Source organism: Epinephelus fuscoguttatus, linkage group LG3 (genome assembly GCF_011397635.1).
Source record: "Epinephelus fuscoguttatus linkage group LG3, E.fuscoguttatus.final_Chr_v1".
NCBI classification, from domain to species: Eukaryota; Metazoa; Chordata; class Actinopteri; order Perciformes; family Serranidae; genus Epinephelus; species Epinephelus fuscoguttatus.
In genome coordinates this window covers 27,835,284-27,855,761 of record NC_064754.1, presented here as the reverse complement: position 1 = coordinate 27,855,761, position 20,478 = coordinate 27,835,284, and the positions used below count along the sequence as shown (strand labels likewise).

Below are 20,478 nucleotides of genomic sequence, written 5' to 3'. Positions count from 1 at the left end.
TCCATCGACAGTGAAAGGGAGGCTGATTTTGTGGACCTACAGAATATTTGTTTTCTTTTTTATACCCAAATGAGCCTTATTCTATTGTAATGTCCTCAGTTGTGAACCGAAAAAGTACCCATATCCTCAGAACATTCCCCTGGGTGCTCTCATTGTCATCTCGTACATCTATCACAATTCACTGTCCATGGAGCAGCTCCAGACTTTATGCCTTATGACATCACAAATTTGAGGTTTAGCACTCTAGTTTTCAGATCTGGGAGAGAGTTTTTGATTTTTACTAATATTTCTGGATTGTCTTTGACCATAGGAATAGTTTCCATTTAAAGGAGAAGGGTGTAAGATTTAGGGGGATTTGGTGGCATCTCAGTGCTGAGGATTACAAGTTGCAACCAGCTGAAACTTATCCCAGTTAGAATTCTTTCAGTGTTTATGGCTTAGGGGGTTTATAGCTGGAGGCAAATTATCTGCAGAGGTCTCCTCCTCTCCAAAGCAAATAGACCTGGTGATTAAAACTAGTAAAAAAACGGACTAAAGCAGTTTCATGTTACAAATCAGTGTTTTCTCAATGCTTTTCCGCACGTCACAGCTATTTTTTCCTGTAACTTAAATCCAGATGTTGAGGAGGTTTTTACCAGAAGCTGAAGTATCCACAAAGGTCTCCTCTTGTTACAGAGGTGCTGTTAACTATGGCAGCTGACGCAGAAATGCAAATGGCTCTATCTAGCCTATCTAGAGCTAGTGTTTGTTTGGCTGTTCTGGACTACTGTAGAAACATGGCAGTGCAACATGAGGATCTCTGTGGACAAGGACATGCTCCCGATGTAGATAGAAACGGCTTATTCTAAGGTGACAAAAACACAACGGTTCTTATTTACAGGTGATTATACTGTAAAGAAACCAACTTTATTTTACTTGACTGTTCTGCCACCTCCTGAGTATTTAAATCTATCATCTAATCTTTGCTTTTCTTGAGAATAACTGGATGAAAGAGTAAAATATTTCCTATGTTAGTATAGTGGAGTAGAATTCTAAAACATAAACTAATCGTTGAAATTCTCAAATACAGAACTTAAGTAAATGTACTTTGATACTTTCCATTACTGCTTTCTAACAAGAACTGCAGACATGAGAGGTTTCATTATAAAAACAGCATTTTATTGACTGTCTCAGAAATTAATTTACACACATCATGTAGGGAAAACAGCACTCATCCATTTTCTGTAGACCTCCCTATAGGTTATCATTTGTCTATTGCAGAACACAAACGTTAAGACACACTCCCTGCGTATCCTGCACTGTACTGACTGAGTGTTTAGTATTGCAGCAGACTGATCTATAATTTATTCACAGTTTGACTCAATAGTGCATTGGCTGAGAATCATCCCTCAATCATACCTCAGGATCAGCTATATTTTATTAAGCACACGTGACAGATTAGTGTGATGTCGTTTGTGTGTTACAAATCAGGCATGTCAAAATATGATTCATTAATCATTTCAAGCCTGTGAAATCCAGCGGACTTGGGCCAGTCAGGTTAAGAGAAATAAATAAATTCATTACTGTAACTTTAATTTGAATAACCATGCAGTAGGCACTTTGGCACAAATGATAGCCCACAAGAATAATAGCTCGAAGTTAAAGGGGATGTTCATTTCATGTTCACGTGAGTGCTTTCTCCTTTGCTAAAAGTGGCCTCACGTCAACACTGGGATGCATCAACGTGTTGTATTATGACAGTATTGTTATAAGATCGTGATCAACACAAGTGTTTATGTGCTTCTTAACTTCGTGTCATAAACCTGCACCCAGCTTCCGAGAATATTCTGCTTATTACTGCAGAGAAAATAAGCGCTTTGCAGGCAGCAGTGTATGTTCACTGTTACGATGGCTAATATTGGAATATCCCCGCAGGTTCAGTAAGAACCCAAACTGTAAAGATTTGGTACTGTGTGACTGTGCAAGTCTCTGACATACAGGCTCTGAGTAGAAACAGGCACATTTTTTTCCTGCACACACTCTCTTTCTCACACACACACACACACACAAACAAACAATCCAGAAGGTCTATAAGATTAAGACTTCTCTGCTTCTCAGAGGACGTGACGGAGACACGATGATGTCATCAGAGTCGTCAGAATCAGCTGCAGCGACTCCGCCAGACTCAGATGTGCAGTGTAGCTCTGTTGGGTCTGCAGGAGATATTAACGCATAACAATAAATTAAAAACAACATGAACATGTCATTAAAGGTGAAATGAAGTCGTTTTCAACACTATCTGCACACAAAACTGGGGCTGACCAAAAGATCTCACATGCTTTTGACAATCAAAAACATGTCCTCTATCTCTAACCTGTTGTGGGTGTCATCCTGGAGGAGTGCGTGCTAGAGACAAGCCAGGAGTCTTCTTCCTCTGTTTGTTTTTTATCATCTTTATGGGGGGACGCAGCATCTGTGCAACAACACAACACATACAGTAACCAGTCATTAAGGTGCCATTAAGATACATCCTCAAAAATACAGTGTATACAGATGATGAAGCTATGGTACTTTTACCAGGATGCATATGTGGACCTCGCCATGTCATGCTTGAGTTTATATAATGACACTGTGCCGTGTAAATTATTGCATGTTTTCAGCAAAACAGCAACAAAGGAGAAAACCTATGTCCTTGCAAAAAGCCTTGAAAAAGACAAGATCAGGAAGCTAAAACTGGTGCAGTCCGAAATCTGTCAGTGAAGTCTGCTACACATCAAACTCAGGGGCAGCCTTGTGAGTATGCTGGGGAAAAAACGCTGACGTTGCTGCTCTGCTCTTTGCAACCGTTCGCTGTCAACCTATTAGAAAGTCAGGAGATGAAGGGGAAAGCGATGGAGAAGCTGGTGGAGTCTTACAGGGTCATTTCAGTAAGGGGGAATCTTAGGACAAGGCTAGATATTTAGGGGGTCATGTGAGGTAACAACATCACGGGTCCACGGGGCTGCTGAGTGTCCTCGTCAGACTCTGACAGGGAGGCTGTAAAAGCTGTCTGGTGCAGCCACCCAGGAATTAGATCAGTGTGCCAGCGAGATCCATCTTGACTCATAAAAGGTGTCAGGGCAGACATGATGAGCGATTCTGGGATTGAGAGCAAGGCAATGCTGTGTTGCTGCATATTTGACAAACATCAATTCTGAACCCTGACTGACACTCCTGAGTGGTTGTATTGATGGCATGTTTACTGTTAAAGTAAAATAACTCTCTGTCTCCAGTGTAAAGATGCACCATATCATTAGCCAAAACACAAGTAACACTAAAGGAGGGCTGTACTCGATTCAGAATTATGTCAGTCAAATCTGATTTGGCAGCTATAAACACATCTGTAATAATTTGTGAGCGAGTGTTTGAATAGTGTGTGTTGTGTTCTATACATATTGGGAAAGTAGCATGAAATAATTTAAGCTAACTTTAAAAAAGCTTCAGTGAAGATAGGTGGTTAGCTACGTGGATATAAGAAAGGCTAAGATAAGGCAGCAGGAGAGAGTTCTGTCTACAAATATTTAGACTTTTTCCTTCTTTTTTTAAGTGTCTCTGTGGGCGATGCTTTGTACCGTTATAATTAGACTGACAAAATTACTTTTTTTCCCGGCTTTGTTCTGTGTTTTTGTTTGTTTATACAACAAGGAACTGATCAGAAAAAAAGTATGTGTGAACCTCACCTGTTCTGCTGGGTGTGTGTGTTGAGCGAGGTCTTGGTACCAGCGTGGGTAAATTGTTTCCCATTAGAGAAGGCACAGACAACCCCGAGCTAAAGCACAAACACACATACATACACATAAAGCTGCAAATGCACTGCATGTTTCACAGGATCACTTAATTTAACACCTTTAAGTAAACTGCGAGTCACCTCTCTATTGCATGACTACAGCGAGCCAGGTGCCCCCTGAATGCAGACTGTATCATCGTCAAGGCAACCACATCCAGCGCTCCTTCCGCGGTAGATGCAGCATCATTGCAGTTTGATGCTTCTACAGCCTGAAAAGAGGAGATGAAGAAGAAACAGAGCAAAGAGGAGGAAGAAACAATACAGGAGGGGTGACGGATGTTCAGCAGGGGAGACCAAAAAAAAAAAAAAAAAAAAAAAAAAAAGTTAGACAGAGGGAGAGACTCATGGAAAATGAATTTTAGAGCCATCTAGTGGCAATTTGACTAAACTGCAACTCTGCCTATAATGTCTAGCAACAATGCCCAAGGCTGGACAAGGGCATTCATGAAACTTTATGAGTCTTCATTTCAACACCCTTTACTCTCAGGGCTTGAGAGAGTTTGAGCCATTCAACACTGCGTTGTTGTTTCCTGTGATGCATGTCCTGTCAACAGCTGTCTACCTTCTCTTCTTTCTCTCTTCCCAATTTTCTGTTTTAATTTCCTTGCTGTCCTTAACCTCCACTCGCCTTTGTATCTACTTACTATCTCACTCTCACTGTGCTAAGCCTTTATAATGTTGGCTCAGTCTTTATTGTAGTTGGCATGGATTTGGTTTTGTTGATAACTGGCCTTCCTTTGATGCCGCCACCGACCTAGAGGCAGACTTCACCTTCATCCTACTGGGGAATAGATGCCCTTACTTGATCAGGTGTTCAGAGTAAGTTTGACATTAGGAACCTGGAACAATCTAAATATCATCCCTACCACTGGTGGTGGTGAAGTGTCCCACAAAGCCCCTGACAGAGTAGCCTAGGAACCAGGTGAATCACCAGAGGAGTGCCAATTAGGTATTTTCAGAAATAGCTATGATAGCTGCAGTTGATGTGAAACTTTCTGTTGAAGTACAACCTTTAAAATTTGGTGGCAAAAACAGCAACTCTTGTTCACAGGCACACTGATGCAACACCATCACAGCTCTTTCTGTCACATCTCTGCACACTGTAGTCCGTTTACATTTGTCCACTTCTCAGCACTACGGTATTTGGTTTTACAAATATCAGATCACTGTCCAGCAAAGCCGATAAAGCTGATAAATGATTCGATTCTTCAGCGTAGTGTGGACATGATTGGTTTATATGAAACATGGCAGAAACTAAATGTTTTCTTTCCATTAAAAAGGCTTCGCCACCTGACAATGCCAATGCCCATGTTGCTGGGGCTGCTATACAAGGTGGGGAAGTTGCCTTAATCTCTAAATCTTTTTTCTATTTAACCTTCAAACTTGATATTGAATCCAACTCATTTGAGGCTTTTGCAATAAAACCAGCTCTGTCAAATATGAACTGTTTTGTCCAGGGCAACAGACTCAGGTTATTCCCCCTTGTGATACTCTATGGGCCATCTTATTTCCAGCTTTGAAAGGATTATGGATACTTTATCTCAGATATTTCTGATGACACTTTTTTGATCCTCTAAGTAAAGCCATTCTGGTGCGTCTTGATACTTTCAGTTTCACTCAGTTTGTTCATCAACCTACTCACTGCAGTAACACCCTTGACTTGATTCTAGTATGTGGGGCAATAGTTTCTGCCCTGTCTCTGCTATCACATCTATAATGTCAGATCACTTTCTCATGAAACTTGTGACAACACTGGCCTGTGTATGTGTCTGTATGTTTACAATCTATCGATAATTTTGTCATCTTGGTTGTCCACGCCGTAGTTTTGCTATGTTGATCAATTCTGCAAGCACAAAATCCATTGCACATCTGCCTGTCCTGGTAGAGAGTTTCCTTCTCTGTGCCCTTCCTGAAGTTCCTTCCATTTTCTCCCCACTGACGTGGGATATTAGACTATAGAAATAAGATTTATTTGACTTTACTTCTTCACTCTTGGTACCAAATGACAACACAGTACACACAAAGGATCCTAGTGAGGAAAAGCGCAAACTGCAGTGTAATACTGTAAAAAATAATCCCAGAATTACACACTTGTGAAAGTGTGAATGATAACTTTAATATACACTAAAGATAATATTATTTTTCTTTATTACAGTGGCCAGTAGTTTTAAAAAGTACTTGCAATATTGATACTAAGAGAGATCCGGATGCACAGTGATTCAGAGGTGTAACAGGATTAGTTTTTACAGATCCAGAGTGATTGTGAGTCTGCAAGGAAGTGTTGGTGTGTGGGTGAAACCTTATTCTGCGAGTCTCTCAGCAGGTCCTTGAGCTGTGACTCTCTGAGGAGGTGGCCTCTTAATGCCGACTGCAACATCACAATGTCCTTAAGATAGAATGCAGAGAGGGGGAGATAAGAGAAATCTGGTGTCAGGACTTTTTTTTTTTTTACATAATATTTCTCTGACACATAAATAACTTCTTTTACATAATTGTGGCGTGTTACATACTCTGTTTCTGTGCTTCCTCCAGCTCGCCTGGATGGTCAAAGCTGCTTTCTCTCTGTCTTTCAGCTCTGCATCTGTACTCAACTCTTCATCTCCTTCCCCCTCCTTCTCCTCTTTACCTCCCGTGACCCTCTCTACTCCATCTTCCAGACCTGCTACAGGCTGAGTGTCCTCGTGGTCCCCTGGCGATGTGGCAGAGGGAGAGGAGAGCTCTGCTTGTGCAGGTTTACCGCTGTCTTGCAGAGTTTGGATCCTAGCCTTCAACTGCTCCAACTCCTGTCTGAGAAACACAAACACATGCACACAGAAGATACATAAACAAGCAACAAAACACTACTAGCAGGCCCAGTGGTCATCCTCTCATAGTCAGTTAGCTGAGGCTTTCTACACCTGTGACTTTGGTTGAGCTAAATACACATATCATTTTATAAGCGGTTTTCGACAGGGAACCTACCAAGTAAGCACATATTATGAGGTGAAGTCTGCTGAAGCCGTTTCTCACCACCTAAGCGCCATTGAATTAAATTGTATGTACATGGCGCAGAGCTTTTCTACCTGGAAGTTACTGTAAACAACTTCATGGCTCAGCCTAAAGGTTAGCGTTAGCACTAGCTAGCAGTTGCATGTTGGCATTAATATCAGTTTCTTTGCTAACAGCCTGTAGACTTGTTAGTTAGCTAGTTCGTTGAGGTTAAACAAACTGTGAAAGTGACTCTTTCCAGCTGACAGCACTGGCAGAGAAGATGTTAGTCTGTAAGAGCAAACTATATCTGTAAACTTCTTTATTATTCAGTTTCCTTATAATATTGATTTGACCATCTCCCACACTGCCACATCTCCTGTTTCCTATCTGGCTGTTATATATTTAGACACTATTTGCATACAGACAATTCTCCAGTGGAACTTTATAATGATGCCAACTGCGTTCCTGGAGACATTGTTGAAGCAACTACAAAGCATCTGTGTGACAGAGACGTCAGCTGTGATCTGTGCGATGGGCATAAATACATAGATTTCCCCATAAAACTACTGTTTCACGTGTAAGTCCAACAGCAGACGGTGACAGCTCTTTTAAATTCCACGATGCATACAGAGAATATGTGCATGTATATGGATGTCTTTTGATTTTGAAAACAAGCAGAACATGTCTTACTATATCATCATCATACACATCATTTAATCATATTAACTGTACATCATAAATAGAGCATACTTATGCTTCTGTCTCTCTTTGTCCCATTCATTTGCCTGCTCAGCTTTCCATCGTTCTGTCTCCAGCTCTTCTCTTTCTGTCCTCAGCTGTCTCAATTCATTACTGAAATTGAAAACACAACACAGATTCAGTCTCAAGAGCCAAATTCAGCAGTTTTATGCCCAGAGCAACCGTCACTGATGTCATAATAAACCCCACTTATAGTCTGGTGAACCCTCTGGTGTACATCATGAAATAGATAAACATTTATTATGGCTTGAAAAAATCTGACACACTGTACGTCAAAAACCTTCTCTCGGGTTGCTGCTCACTCACTCTCTACTTGACAGCATTTCTTGAAGCTCCGCCCTCTCCTTCTCCAATTGGCTGAGGCGCTCTCTCAGCTCAGGAACCTCTTCCCCTCCCTCAGTGATTGTTCCCACGGAGACCACTGCCTCTGTTGCCATGGTAAACCCCAGGATCTCCGTGGGTGTGGCCTGGACCTCCTGATCCAATTGCCTGCTGCGTTTTGCTGACTGGGCGTGTCTTCTGCTGTCCTCCAGCCTCTGATAGGAGGAGAGAGGAGTGATGATGAGCCTGCTGTCTGTCACAGGCCACTGCATGTGTTTACATGGACAACTAGTTAGTTTTCTCTCACCTTCTCCACCTCCAACAGCCTTCTCAACAGTCTCTGTTTACTCCACTCTCTGTAACCTAGGACACATACACAGAAACACACACACACACTATTCATCAGCATCTGTTCATTATCTCTCATACAACTCTTGTAGTATAATCCAAGTGTTATTTATCCAGTCCCGTTCTCAGTGCTTCCCAAACACATGCATTTGCACATTTAGAGGAGGTACAGCAGAAGCAAAACTAGAAATTGATAAAAGGAACATATAAAGGTAACGTCTTTTAATCTCGTCAGTTTTGGAAGCACTGGGTGTCAGTGAGGTTTCTGTGTGTGAGAAAAAGACCTTTGATTCCTCCTGCAGGACTGTCAGTGTTGAGCTCCTCTCTGAGCGCGGTGTTCTCCTGCTGGAGCTGCTTCAGGTTCTCAGACAGACGGTGAACCGTGGAGCTTAAAACTTTCTGCTGCCTCTGGGAGCATTTACTCTCTGCTCGACTACTGTAGACAGAACAAGGGGGGGAGGGATTTCATGAGAAAGACGAAAAAAAAATGCAGGTACAGCAGTTTTTTAACATTCATAAGAAATCCTGCAACCCTATCCTTCCACTGATTAATGTGGCTGTTGTTTACATCCAGTTTTCTCTCCCCATTCGCAGACAAGGGCTTCTAAATGTTGTTAAAAGGAAGGAAGGTGACTGATTTGTTTTTTTGAGACTGAGAAATGACCACATGTCCAACACGTGAACTCTGCAATATTTACACTGCTATGTCAACATGACATTGACAAAAAAAGGACAATATTGTTATAAGATTTCTTTTGCTTACTTGGCAGCCTTATATAAACGTAATGAAACCAATACAAAGCCTACAATCATGTTCACGTACCCATGAGATAAACAACAGCAGAGGGCCTGAAGTCACAGCCAAAATCAACTAGAAGAGAACACTGGTTCTCAAACTACAGCACGTGCACCACTGGTGGCACGTGAGCTTGTCCTTATGGTACATGGAGGAATCTCCAGAATATTTTTATTTATTTTTTTCAGATGTATTATATTAATATTAATATATACAATGCTATCAAAATACTGCAACATTAAATTTTGAGTTGCTTGAAATGTAATTTAAAGTAAGTTTGGCCATGCCTGTTATATTTTGTAATAATATTGGGAAGATAGTAAGCGAAGGTAAAATGAAACTGTATTTCAGTGGTGGCAGCTGAAGAGCTTAAACGCAGTATAAAACGTTTGAGAACCACAGGGTTACAGAAATACCATCATATACGCTGTTTCCACCAAAATTAGCATGTATGCAGGTTTTTAAAATCCAGGTCAACCCACTAAAGATAGGCAAAAGACTTCTTTCCCTTTGCAAGTAGACGAGAACGGCTTTGCAGCAGACGAGAATGCATCTCTGTGTATGCATTTATTATTATTTTTTGGTGTGTCACCTCTGGGGAGGGATATGCCTCCTCCCAATGTTAAAATATACTCCAAATATCCCCCAAAATATTGATTAAAAAAAGGCTCTATCACTGTCTATTATGATTGTAAGATGTTATAAAATTGATGATCTTATAAATGGCTATCCACTCACAAAGTTATGCTAAATTCCTGTCAGAAGTGTAGCTAACGTAAATTTCGTGCATGAGCTTGTGAACAGCCCATGCAATTTCCACTCCCTAACTTTGCATTAAGTTAGAATCTGTCAATGTTCCCATCAGTTTGTGATGGGAAGCTAATTTTTGTAACATTGTATCTATTATAACACTTCACTTCAGCCAGGACATGCATGAAAACAACTGCGACTGTGAAAAGAAATACTAAGTGTCAAGTGCTAATCAATCAGCCATCACTACTGTCAGCCATCGTAGCTACATTACCCGCAGTTAATAAGCCATTATTCACCAGCGACTAACTACAGTGCTCACAGTTGTACTCAAGTAACCTTAATGTATTTATTATTTTATTTGTCAGTGAACCCACATGAAGTCTCAGTAAAATGTCAGTCATTTATGTTGCGCTGCATATGTAATTAATGTAGACAGTTGTTGCATATTCTTACAGTATACTGTACAGCTGTGCTTGCTTATGATAAATAATATGACAAAACAGGAAATAAGTTTTCAATTTCTGAAATTCTTATTTCTGAGCCCAAATAAAAAAAACAGACACTGAATTGATTAGCAGGTGCAAACCTTTTCTCTGCTGCTTCCAGAAGCATCCTCAGCCTCTGGATCTGAAAGACGAGACACAAAAAACACACACTTTACCAGCCAGGTGAGACTGACGTACATGAGCTCTTTCACAGCAACTAAACACAAAACAGTCGAGGAGCCCTTTCTTCATCCAGACACTATTTTTAGTGTAAGCTTCTTTCTGTCATTCCTATGGTGGTTGTTTCAGGTGTACAGGTGACATGCCAAATCATTCTTTACTTTAACATTCAGGTAGAAAAGCAACACTAACAAGCAGACATTTTGGATCTGGAGGCAGATGTTACCTCGTCAAAGTAGGTTGCTACTGTGATCTTCAGCTCTTCCAGGTTGGTGGTCCTTAGCTCACTTTGCAGCTTACTGGCAAGAAAGCGAATAACCTGAACATTAATGTTGCTTCACACATAAACTTGAGCAAAAGTAGGAGAGTATTTTACCTCAGGGCATTTTCTTTCTCCCTACACTGCTGCTCCAGCTTCAGGATTCTCTGTTTCAGCCCATTGAGAACCTTTATAGATAAAAGTTTACAATTTCTATGTAAAAAAAAAATCCTAAGAAAAATCTTTGGTATGTTCGACAACAGAAGGGACACACTCACCACACTCCCTTCTTTCTTCTTATCCACCAGACTACGAGTATATTCAGATCCCTGTAGAAAAACATGTTTTTAAACTGTATTTGTTGTTTAATGTTACTTTGACCAAAATATGGAAGAAATTTAGTGATTGTACTTTGGTGGGATCCAACAGTTCTTCTATCTGTTTCTCTCTTTTGGCGTTATCTTCCTCCAGGCGGCGTAGTTTGGCTTTCATTTGTTGGTTGTCAGACTTCTGTGCCTGGAGACTCTATAGAGAACAACACCAGTGATAGATCACACATCAAGACAGACAAGGAAAGAAGTATGCATATAGAAATCCCGAGACGCCAAATTGAAATTAACTTTTAATCTGCATGGGAAAAACTGTCTTCTGCAGAGGAATAAAAGTCTGAGTCAGCCACAAAGCACAACACTAGACCTGTTAGGCATTCAATGCCCTGCTCAAGGCCATTTCAACAGACCAGAGATGCACACATCATGTGACACTGACGCTTGATGCTGAACTGAAAATCTCCCTGATGCACAATGTTATCTATCAGTGTGTTTTTTAATAACATTAACTCATGAGCAAGCTGTATACACAACATCAATTTAGTAAATCTTTACCTTCTTGAGGCGAATAATCTCATCGTACATGTCCTCCTTCTCTCTGTAGTCACCTGCGCTGACAGTGAAGCCTGCAACACACAGGAACAAATGGGGAGATGGCACATACTCACACAGTTATCCGCAATCTCACCTTACAGTTATGAAACACCTGGTGGTGGTGATATCAAAATGTCACCCTCACTATCCAGTCTGCTTTTATAATATTGTCTCCTGTCCTCAGACAACTCCTCGGTTTAACACTAAATCTGTGCTCCAACTTCATCGGTCTCATCTTATCCTCACTTAATCTCTCACTCTGACACACCTACACATTTTCTCACCATTGGGTCCAGAGAGGAGATGTTTGTGTTTCTTCATGCTCAAGGTTTGCTTAAGAAGCTCTGGTGTGACATCGCACTCTGATCTCAGCGTCTGGGACACATCTGGGGAAAAAAAGGGATAGACAGAGAGAGGTTAAAGATATTTCCCCCAACACAAGTCAGGACTCCATTTGAGTCATGCATTTAACACCTTTTGAGAAAGCATTGTAGTTTGAGCACTGCCTCAAACTCCACCAATCCAATGTTTCTGTATAACAAGGGATCAGATAAAAAGTATGCATAGTGCAGTTATTGAAACCATAGAGAATCTGCAACTCTACAGAGTCTTTAGCCCGTTTTAGCTCTTTGTATTAGTTGTGCAGCAATGCAAAGTCAGCTCTTCACAACTTATTTCCAGCAGGAGGCACTGTGGTGTTTCAACTATGAGGGTAGGTTGAATAACACAAACACCTCTCTTACCCCTTTTCCACCAAACTGGGTGAACTGATTTTGTTCAAGATTCTGGGAACTTTGGTGTAATCTCATGAACCAGCCTACATTTCCACTAGTTTAGAGCAGAACCATTACAATCAAGGATGTGTCATTAGAGGAGGGCGTTCCACAATGCACACCAAAAGTATACAATCACAGCAAGATGGTAGATTGCATTGATGACCTGCAAGTGTTTGTTCCGTTATTACAGATATTTGTTTCTATCCAAAAAACATGAAAGGACAAACTACTGATTATAAGAAGACAGAGAAGATTACGAAGTGCAAGACTCAAGACAGAATATGACACATCCACAAATGTTGTCACAAGGAAAACCTGCTATTTTTTTGTTTATTAGCAACTTTTCAGGTTCCCATCAAATTTATTTTTGGTCAAAATGTTCAGAATGGTTCACAACAAGATGTGCAAAGCAGAGGGGAACCCGTACCATGCTGGTGAAAAAGGGGTATCTATATAATGCAATACACTTCAACAGCAGTACAAACTACAGCCTCCAAAGTTACCATAACACTAATTCAACATCTCTCTGGAACAGTTTCAACAACAAGTGAACATTACAGCCTTAATGGAGGATTTATTGCAGCACTGTTGTATTACACTTCATTAGATATAGCCCGGTGTAATAAACTGGCAACTGAGTGCATTTGCAGACATGGTATAAAAACAAGTTTGTAAAAAAAAATATGTTAGACTCAACATTTTTAGGTTGTTATAGAGTTATTCTGGCCAGAAAAAAATCTGCTAATACATCTTCAAAAAAACAGATTTCCTCTTTATGAAATCAAAGAGAGATCGAGCCAAATGGAATATTTTTGTAACACTTGCAGAGTTGCTTAACATCAGTTTCCCAACAACATCAGTACTGAACAGGACTCCTATGATGTCAGCAAACCCATTATCGGCTGAATAAACTGAGTCTCTCTCGCTCTATCAATCTTTTTTCCATCTCTGCCACAGCAGCCACTCCCACCATCCCTCTGCTAACTTCAGCTGTGTGTATGCAATGCCTACCAAAGCCGTTGCTGAGGGATGTCAGGCGGGCTGAGCCAATCTCACCAGGAGTGTCACCTCTGGTGTCCCCAAGGGAGGCCCTTGGCAGTCTCCAGGCCGCCACTGCTGCTCTTCTGGGGTTCACATTCATACTGGATAGGTATGGAGACCCTACACATAGAAATATTACATATAAACAATCATGGAATTCAGAAAGTTGGTTTGTTAAAGCTACTACAAAATAAAACAAGAGCAGCTAAGCAGGTCTTACTTGGAGAAGGAGGAGGCTTGCCAGATGATCTCTTCTTTCTTGTTCTCTGATCGTGAGCAAATACAAAGTGTTAAAGCAAAGAAAGGTGTATTAATCAAACATAGATGAAATTCATTACTAAGATTAGTTTACCTTTTCCAAAAAGTCAGCAGAGAACGAGAAACCATCCTAGGTGGGACACAGGAGTGAGACATATTTTGAAACACAGGAAAAGAGGGGAGAAAACTATATTAATCTGTAATAATAAAAAACAATGCAGGTTTGTGTCGAAAATATCAGCTTTGTTTAATTTGTGTCAAATTACTTTTCATAAAACAATGGCGCCCAGAGTGACCTGAATAAAACTATTTCTGTTGCACAAACTATTCTGTTAAAATAAAATCATGTTTGATTTCTCTATAATGTTTGCTTTTCTTGTGAAATAATGAGCACTTTCAGGCCCACAGACCTCCAAAAGTAATTTAAATGAGACAATCAACTTGTATAAAAAAAGATTTGGCTAAAATGCTCTCAACACATCCAAACTAATAAGACACCACAGGTAACTGTTAGACATCACTGATATGTCAGGGGTCACAAGCCAAAGGTGTTGGGAACAACTGCCATTAACTGTCGTGTTGTGTTGCGTTGACTCAGTAGGCACCCACGTGTGATAAATGACACAACTAAAGGCTTTAAATAAGTTTTAAACGCTTACTTAAATGACAAATATATAAACTCAGGGACAAAGTCAGTTGTACAATTGACCAGACCAAAGCTAAAGCCTCACCAGCTCCTCACAGTCTTCATCAGTTTGAACGTCACTCGCCTCCAAAGACATCTTAGCAGTTGAGTTAAACATCGCTGACAAGGCAAACCGTCACGTTAAGTTGGAAAACTTGACTTTCTCCGTGTGTACGTTAATCTTCTCATCTTTTTCCCCCAAGTCATAGGGCGCACTTCAGGCTGCTCCTCTTGCTAACGTTAGTAGTAAAAACATGGGGCAACAAAAGAAACGTTAGCTAAACTACAACTTGGATGTTCGTACACAACACTGCGGGTTCCTGTCGTAAAGAGCCGGTGATGCGGTGGTAAAAACCGTTGACCATATCCTGGTGGAAACCGTTAAAATGTTGTTTTGTTTCCATGCAGAGGTTACTGTTTTCATGTCAGTATCGCAGATTGAGTCGTCTAGCAACCAGGCAGCTGTTAATGAGCTGCTGCGTCAAACTAGCTAGAAAACGTCAGATGTGCACCGGAAACTACGTAATGTGGCTTCAAAATAAAAGCAAAAGGATGTAAAAGATCGCAAACTTATATCACATTACCTAAAGTACCAAACATTTGTATTTCCTACACATTTTTATTAAATGTGTTTTAAATGAAGGAAATACTTGTAATATTCTAATGAATATAGCAACAATGAGAGATATATTTTGAAAAGTCAAACTGGTTGTACATTTTCAGCTATGATTAGCTTGACAGCGCTAATAAATGAAACCACAGCCCGGGCTGAGTGTCAATAGTTTTTCTCTCCATCTTTGCTTCCGCCTTATTCCCTCGCGTTTCTCATTGGCTGAGAGATACTATAAGGCGGGACTTAAAGTGTTTTCTTCCAATAGTATAACAGAAGACTGGAAAGGAAAGGGGAAGTAGAGGACACTTTTGAGACTGATCCAGTGTTCCCTGTTCGGCTTGTTAGCTCCTGACCACCGCCAACATGGGACTCCCATGCTGAACAATATGTGACATAGCATTTTACATATACAGAACGTATTTGGATAATTTTAAGAAATCCATAAAAATGCATGTAATATGTAGTTTTAATACATAGATGGCGATTTCTCCCACAAGGTCAAAGACAGTTTCCTCCCAGTAGCTTTAAAACTTACTTTTTCCTGCAACTTTTTTCTTGTTTTTTTTTTTTTTTTTTTTTGTACATTTAAATATATTCTGAAACATGCTTAAAATGCAGTATCGTATTTAACACACTGTAATAGTTATAATATTATGTATTTTTTCAGCTAGACTTGGGGAATGTTACAAATGTCCAGCAGTATCCTGTCAGAAAAAAAGCTTTTGGGTAAATGCTCCCTCTTGGGGGGGTTCTTCTTTTTTTTTCTTTTTTTTTCTTTCCTTTGTCTTCTGTCCTGTTGAACATCCTCTCCCCTTTATTCTCTTCCTATTTTCAAGATCTTGCAACCTGCTTCATTTTCCCACTTTTACCTTTTTCTCTATAACTCCATCTTCCTCCTGGTGCCCTTATAGGTAAGAAACAGCAGCAAAATACAATGGATAGGAGAAGGGATTATTTACAAAAGCTATCACCGCGTGGATGCTGTCAAGCCTGTTGGAATAAAGTAGAAACTCCCTTTATGCAGGAACAGGGGGTTAAATTAAGACAAATGAAAGACACCATACAGATGATACACACATACACTGGATACATTTGGTCATGTACATTATGCGGATGACCAGAAATGTAGGTGAACTTCCTAAAATAAACTGCCCTTCTCTCCCTTTGCATTGTTCCTTACACTCTCTTCTTCTTCAAACTCTGTAGGGAACACTCTGGCCTCTTGTCATTGTATCATATTCTCATACACACTGTTTATACAGGTGGTGGACCCCCAGAGACACACAGCCAAGCAGACCAGCATATTTTTGTACAGGGCAAATAAACCCATTGCAGATATCTCATCTAAGACACACAGTACAGTTGTCTGTTTTCTTACTAAAAGGATTAACTGGTTCAACAAAATGTTTTTTGTGAGCACAGCAGAGTCGACAAGACTACATCCTGACTCTGTGAATTAACAGATGGGCACACTCACTGCTGCAGCTGTGGATCTTGTCATTTACTGGACATGTGGTTATAAACACAAGCTGTCTCCAGAGTAAAGAAAACCCATCATTTTCTTTGACCATATCTGCAGAGATGATATAACACAGAACAAACATGATTTCACCACATAGCTGTTTTAACCAGTTGATTAATTTGGTTTTTGGTCATATTCCTGTTTGCAAAAGAGAGAAAAATAGAATATGGAATAAATTCAAAAAAAAAAAATACAAATAATAATAACCAAGAGACAATAAGACAAACAACACTAACATAAATTGTCCACAAAGTTAGGAAAACAATGATAAACCATCAGCAATCACATCTGGTGACTGACACAGGGCTTTGTAAATACATTTTACGGTTTGATACTGGAGAGTGTTAGCACTTTATTTCAAAAGCTCAAAAGGAAAAGTATCAAACAAAGGATTTTTATCTCAATATCAGTAAATATGTCACTGTGGTCAGAAGTCATGTGAGCAGGTGCAACCCAGAGTTCACCTCATGGATAACAGATCCGCACTGCCACCAAGTGTAATGTCTCAAAAACACACCGCTTATCGGCCCTGTGCTCCTCAGTGGGGAAGATGTTTTGTAAAGTCAAGAATTAAAATCCAAAGGAGGAGTTGAGGAAACAACAACTGTAAAACTTTTTTTTAGGAAAGGATGTTATACATTTATTGTTGAACCAGCGTTTAAAATCCAAAATGGGGCAAGGGAATCGAAATATCATTGCTCTAATTTAGTTATAATGATCATACAAAATACAAATGTTGGCCAAAAATGTAATTTTCATCATAACCAGCTATTTACAAGATTTCGGTTATAGATATAATACATAATGAAACTGTAAAGCTACTGTGACGCCATTTTAATCATAGAGTTTCATTGATTTTAAAGGAAAAATACCTCAACAACCCAACAGCTTGCATGAAAAAGATTAGTGAAATAAGAAATGAATAGTAGGACTGAGGAAATTCCTATTGTACCAAGCAACAACAAAACAGCCTGACATAACACAATCCCAAGACACATAAAGGATGTATACTGTCACAAATATAACCTTTGACCCCAAGGACAAAAGATGACTAAATATAATTTCCCTCCATTTCAGCTTCTGTATCATCCATTCAAGAATATGATGTAAAACACTTCAGTGTATCAAACACAGACATCAGTGTCCCTGAGTAAAATCACACCAGTGTAAACTGACATGAACAAGCCTTTTTAATGGAGGACACTCAGACATGCTATTGTAGCCTGCTGGCTTTCAGTGATACTTGGCTATAAGGTGGCCATCATCAATGTTAATAGTAGCACCTGTGCTTTTCCTACTGTGACCAGTCAAAATGTCTGCTGTGAAAATGCAAGTTAAAAACCTCACCCAGGTGGAATAGGTGATCTTCAAACTACAGCAGAGAACTTCTCTAATAGTTTTTAATAATTATTTTTGACGAGAGAATGATTGATTGCATCCAGGGGAAGTAAATATATGTTTTTAATCCCTGTGGAGAAATGAACCTTTCTTGTCTTTTCTCCGTTTGTCAAGGGGACAGTGCCGTGCTCAATATCAGTGGAGGGCAGACTGTGACAAGGACCCTCCTGTCAAGCTGTACAGAACACCCAAAGTCTTTTCAACTGGAAATGGGAGAAACCTGAGGAATGACCGTGTACATTTCTAAACCTGCACATGACAGGTTTTAGTTGCAGAGTGTACTCAGGTTTGATGATAATAAAAGGAAGGCTGAGTGTTCTTTCTCATGGAGCATGCAGATCCATGTCCTTGCTGATGTTCTCTGACTGTCCAGATGGGGGCGATGTGGTCTGAGCTGAAAGGTCTCCAGCAACAAGCAGCCCAGGTCATGCTCCACATGCCCCTCATGAACCTTGTCCCAGCCCAGTCCTCATGTCCTGTGCGCCACCAGATTGTCCTGGCAGAGGTCAAGTCCTGCTCCCAGCCCCAAGTCCTGTTCAGAGCTCTGGTCTGCTTCCATTGTCAGTTCCACACTCACTATTATTCTCTTTCAAACTGATGTGTATAGGTTTAATTTACCAAAAAGAAGTTAAAAAGAAGTTGTTTTTTTTACTTTATATTTTGTACTTCTCACCCTGTCTTGATCCTCAACAGTGTGTCTTCTCACATCACTTCACTGGCAAACTGAAGGCTGTGAGGTGGGTTTTTTTTATCATGCAGATAAGCTGATTTTTATCCAAACACTGATTCATAAAGATAAATATAACCATACAGCTTCAGTTTCATTCAACGCTGACATTCAGGATTTAAACTCACAAGGAATTAATCAGTGAAATCATTTATAAATGTCACTAACAGAAGCATTTTGCAATTTACAATCTTACATGTACATTTCACAATATCAGCAAGAGGAAAATGTTTCAAAAATGATGAAAAAACTAGATATGTTGACACTTTAAATCAGTGCAAGGGGGATTTGGTCAAATTAAGGATATGGGTTTTTTTCTTTTTTCTTGTTTAAGCTGTCCAGTTTGCAGGTGACAACATGCAAGGGCTGCAACTATTAACTATTTTAGTTATTAACTAACCATTCAACAACTAATTGATTAATTATTTTATCTACAAAATGTCGAAGCAAATAACAAACACCCAGGCTTACCAGAGCCCAAAGAATATATATATATATATTTGTTATTTTGTCTCTATAATGGTCAAAAAAACTCAAAAGTACTTGTTTTTTCACTGATCTGAAAGCAAAACAAAATTCTCGACGCTTTCATCAGGTAAAGTATGTCGTTATTACTTAATATGTGACTTAAACAAGTAATTACTTGAGTAATTTTCTGTTGGTTGACACAACATGCACACACACACACACACACACACACACACACACGTTGCATTGGCTTTGCAGGACAGCATTTGTATAATTATTGACATGAAACATGCAAACATGTGCAAATTTGCATGCTGTGAACCACTCATGAACCTTCCTGTCTTTCACCGTTTGGGTGGAATTTCCACTAACTGAAAACAGGGAGGAAAAGTGTGTCATGCTTCCTCAAATTACATTCAGCAGTGCAGCAGTTATCTTAGCTGCACTAAGGAGGTCTGACCCTCTAAACTTTAAGAATAAAGAAACTAAATAGATGAGGAGAATAAAGGTTACAGGACACCAAATTTAACTTTAACTTTGTAAAATGCCGTTACTTAAAACAGCCTAATCAGATACTTTAACACGGTCAAAGCACCTCATTAACATAATCAGATTCAAACTTAAAGACTGCCGCAGGAGAAGAAACAAACAAAATGGCTCAGAAGGCTTAACTGGATAAATTGGCTTCTCATGGGGCTTTGCATTAGCCTGCTAATATTATTGTATTAGGTGTGAGGGAAAGACAAGCACACACCCAGTAACACTCTGTTCAGTGTAAATAAAGGTGGATGTGCAGGAGACATGGCGCAGTCCAGAGGAGGAGGACAGAGGAGGCAGGCAGGGCCGAGCAGACCAGCGGATGGAAACGGGTGGACCGAGGTTAGGAAGCAGCTGAAGGTCAGGAAACAGCTGCTACATTTTGAACTTATGTGTGTGTATTCCAAAACACAGTATTTTTCTGTAGCTACCTGCACTGCTGCAAGTAGTAATACAGCACAATCCTTCCATTTCAGCACTCATACTGCAGTGAAGAAACATAGGTTGTGTGTGTGTGTGTAAACAAAAAGAGGGAGATCGTTATAACAGACATGCCCTCTCACCCTACAGCACACAAAAGTTACCATGACAAGATGTCACCGGGGCAATTAAATTCAGAAACAGGAGAGAGAAGGAGACACGAGGCCTCACTGCCTGCAGCAGAGACAGCTTCAATAGTTTGATGTGTCTCTGTCTCTTACTGTTCACTCAAAAGTTGATGGATTGGGTTGATGTCTGTGCACACGACACTCAGAAACTACGTCTTTATGGACCTGGCTTTGTGTGTGAGGGCACTGTCATGTTGGAAAGGGAAAGGGCCTTCTCCAAACTCACAAAGTGGGAAGCACTAAAAA

At 40.1% G+C, this 20,478-nt stretch overlaps 1 protein-coding gene across 1 annotated transcript; it reads right to left on the bottom strand.

Moving 5' to 3' along the window:
- Positions 1-1,172: 1,172 nt before the first annotated feature.
- Positions 1,173-14,843, bottom strand: iqce (IQ motif containing E). Its single transcript, XM_049572201.1, has 21 exons — positions 14,406-14,843; positions 13,769-13,804; positions 13,637-13,682; positions 13,387-13,536; positions 11,884-11,985; positions 11,561-11,631; positions 11,088-11,201; positions 10,955-11,005; positions 10,794-10,864; positions 10,644-10,716; positions 10,339-10,379; positions 8,488-8,639; positions 8,163-8,218; positions 7,841-8,070; positions 7,526-7,627; positions 6,316-6,592; positions 6,105-6,191; positions 3,887-4,014; positions 3,699-3,787; positions 2,354-2,452; positions 1,173-2,192 (listed from the first exon to the last, which is right to left on the bottom strand). Exons 1-21 carry the CDS (start codon positions 14,475-14,477, stop codon positions 2,068-2,070), a joined length of 2,172 nt encoding a protein of 723 aa, XP_049428158.1. The 5' UTR covers positions 14,478-14,843; the 3' UTR covers positions 1,173-2,067.
- Between the last annotated feature and the right edge of the window lie 5,635 nt (positions 14,844-20,478).

Coding starts and splice junctions, on each gene's coding strand:
- iqce (XM_049572201.1), bottom strand. CDS start 14,477: ATGTTTAACTCAACTGCTAAGATGTCTTTGGAGGCGAGTGACGTTCAA. Junction 13,537..13,636: donor CAAGCCTCCTCCTTCTCCAA/GTAAGACCTGCT, acceptor TTCTATGTGTAG/GGTCTCCATACCTATCCAGT. Junction 11,006..11,087: donor AACTGTTGGATCCCACCAAA/GTACAATCACTA, acceptor GTTTTTCTACAG/GGATCTGAATATACTCGTAG.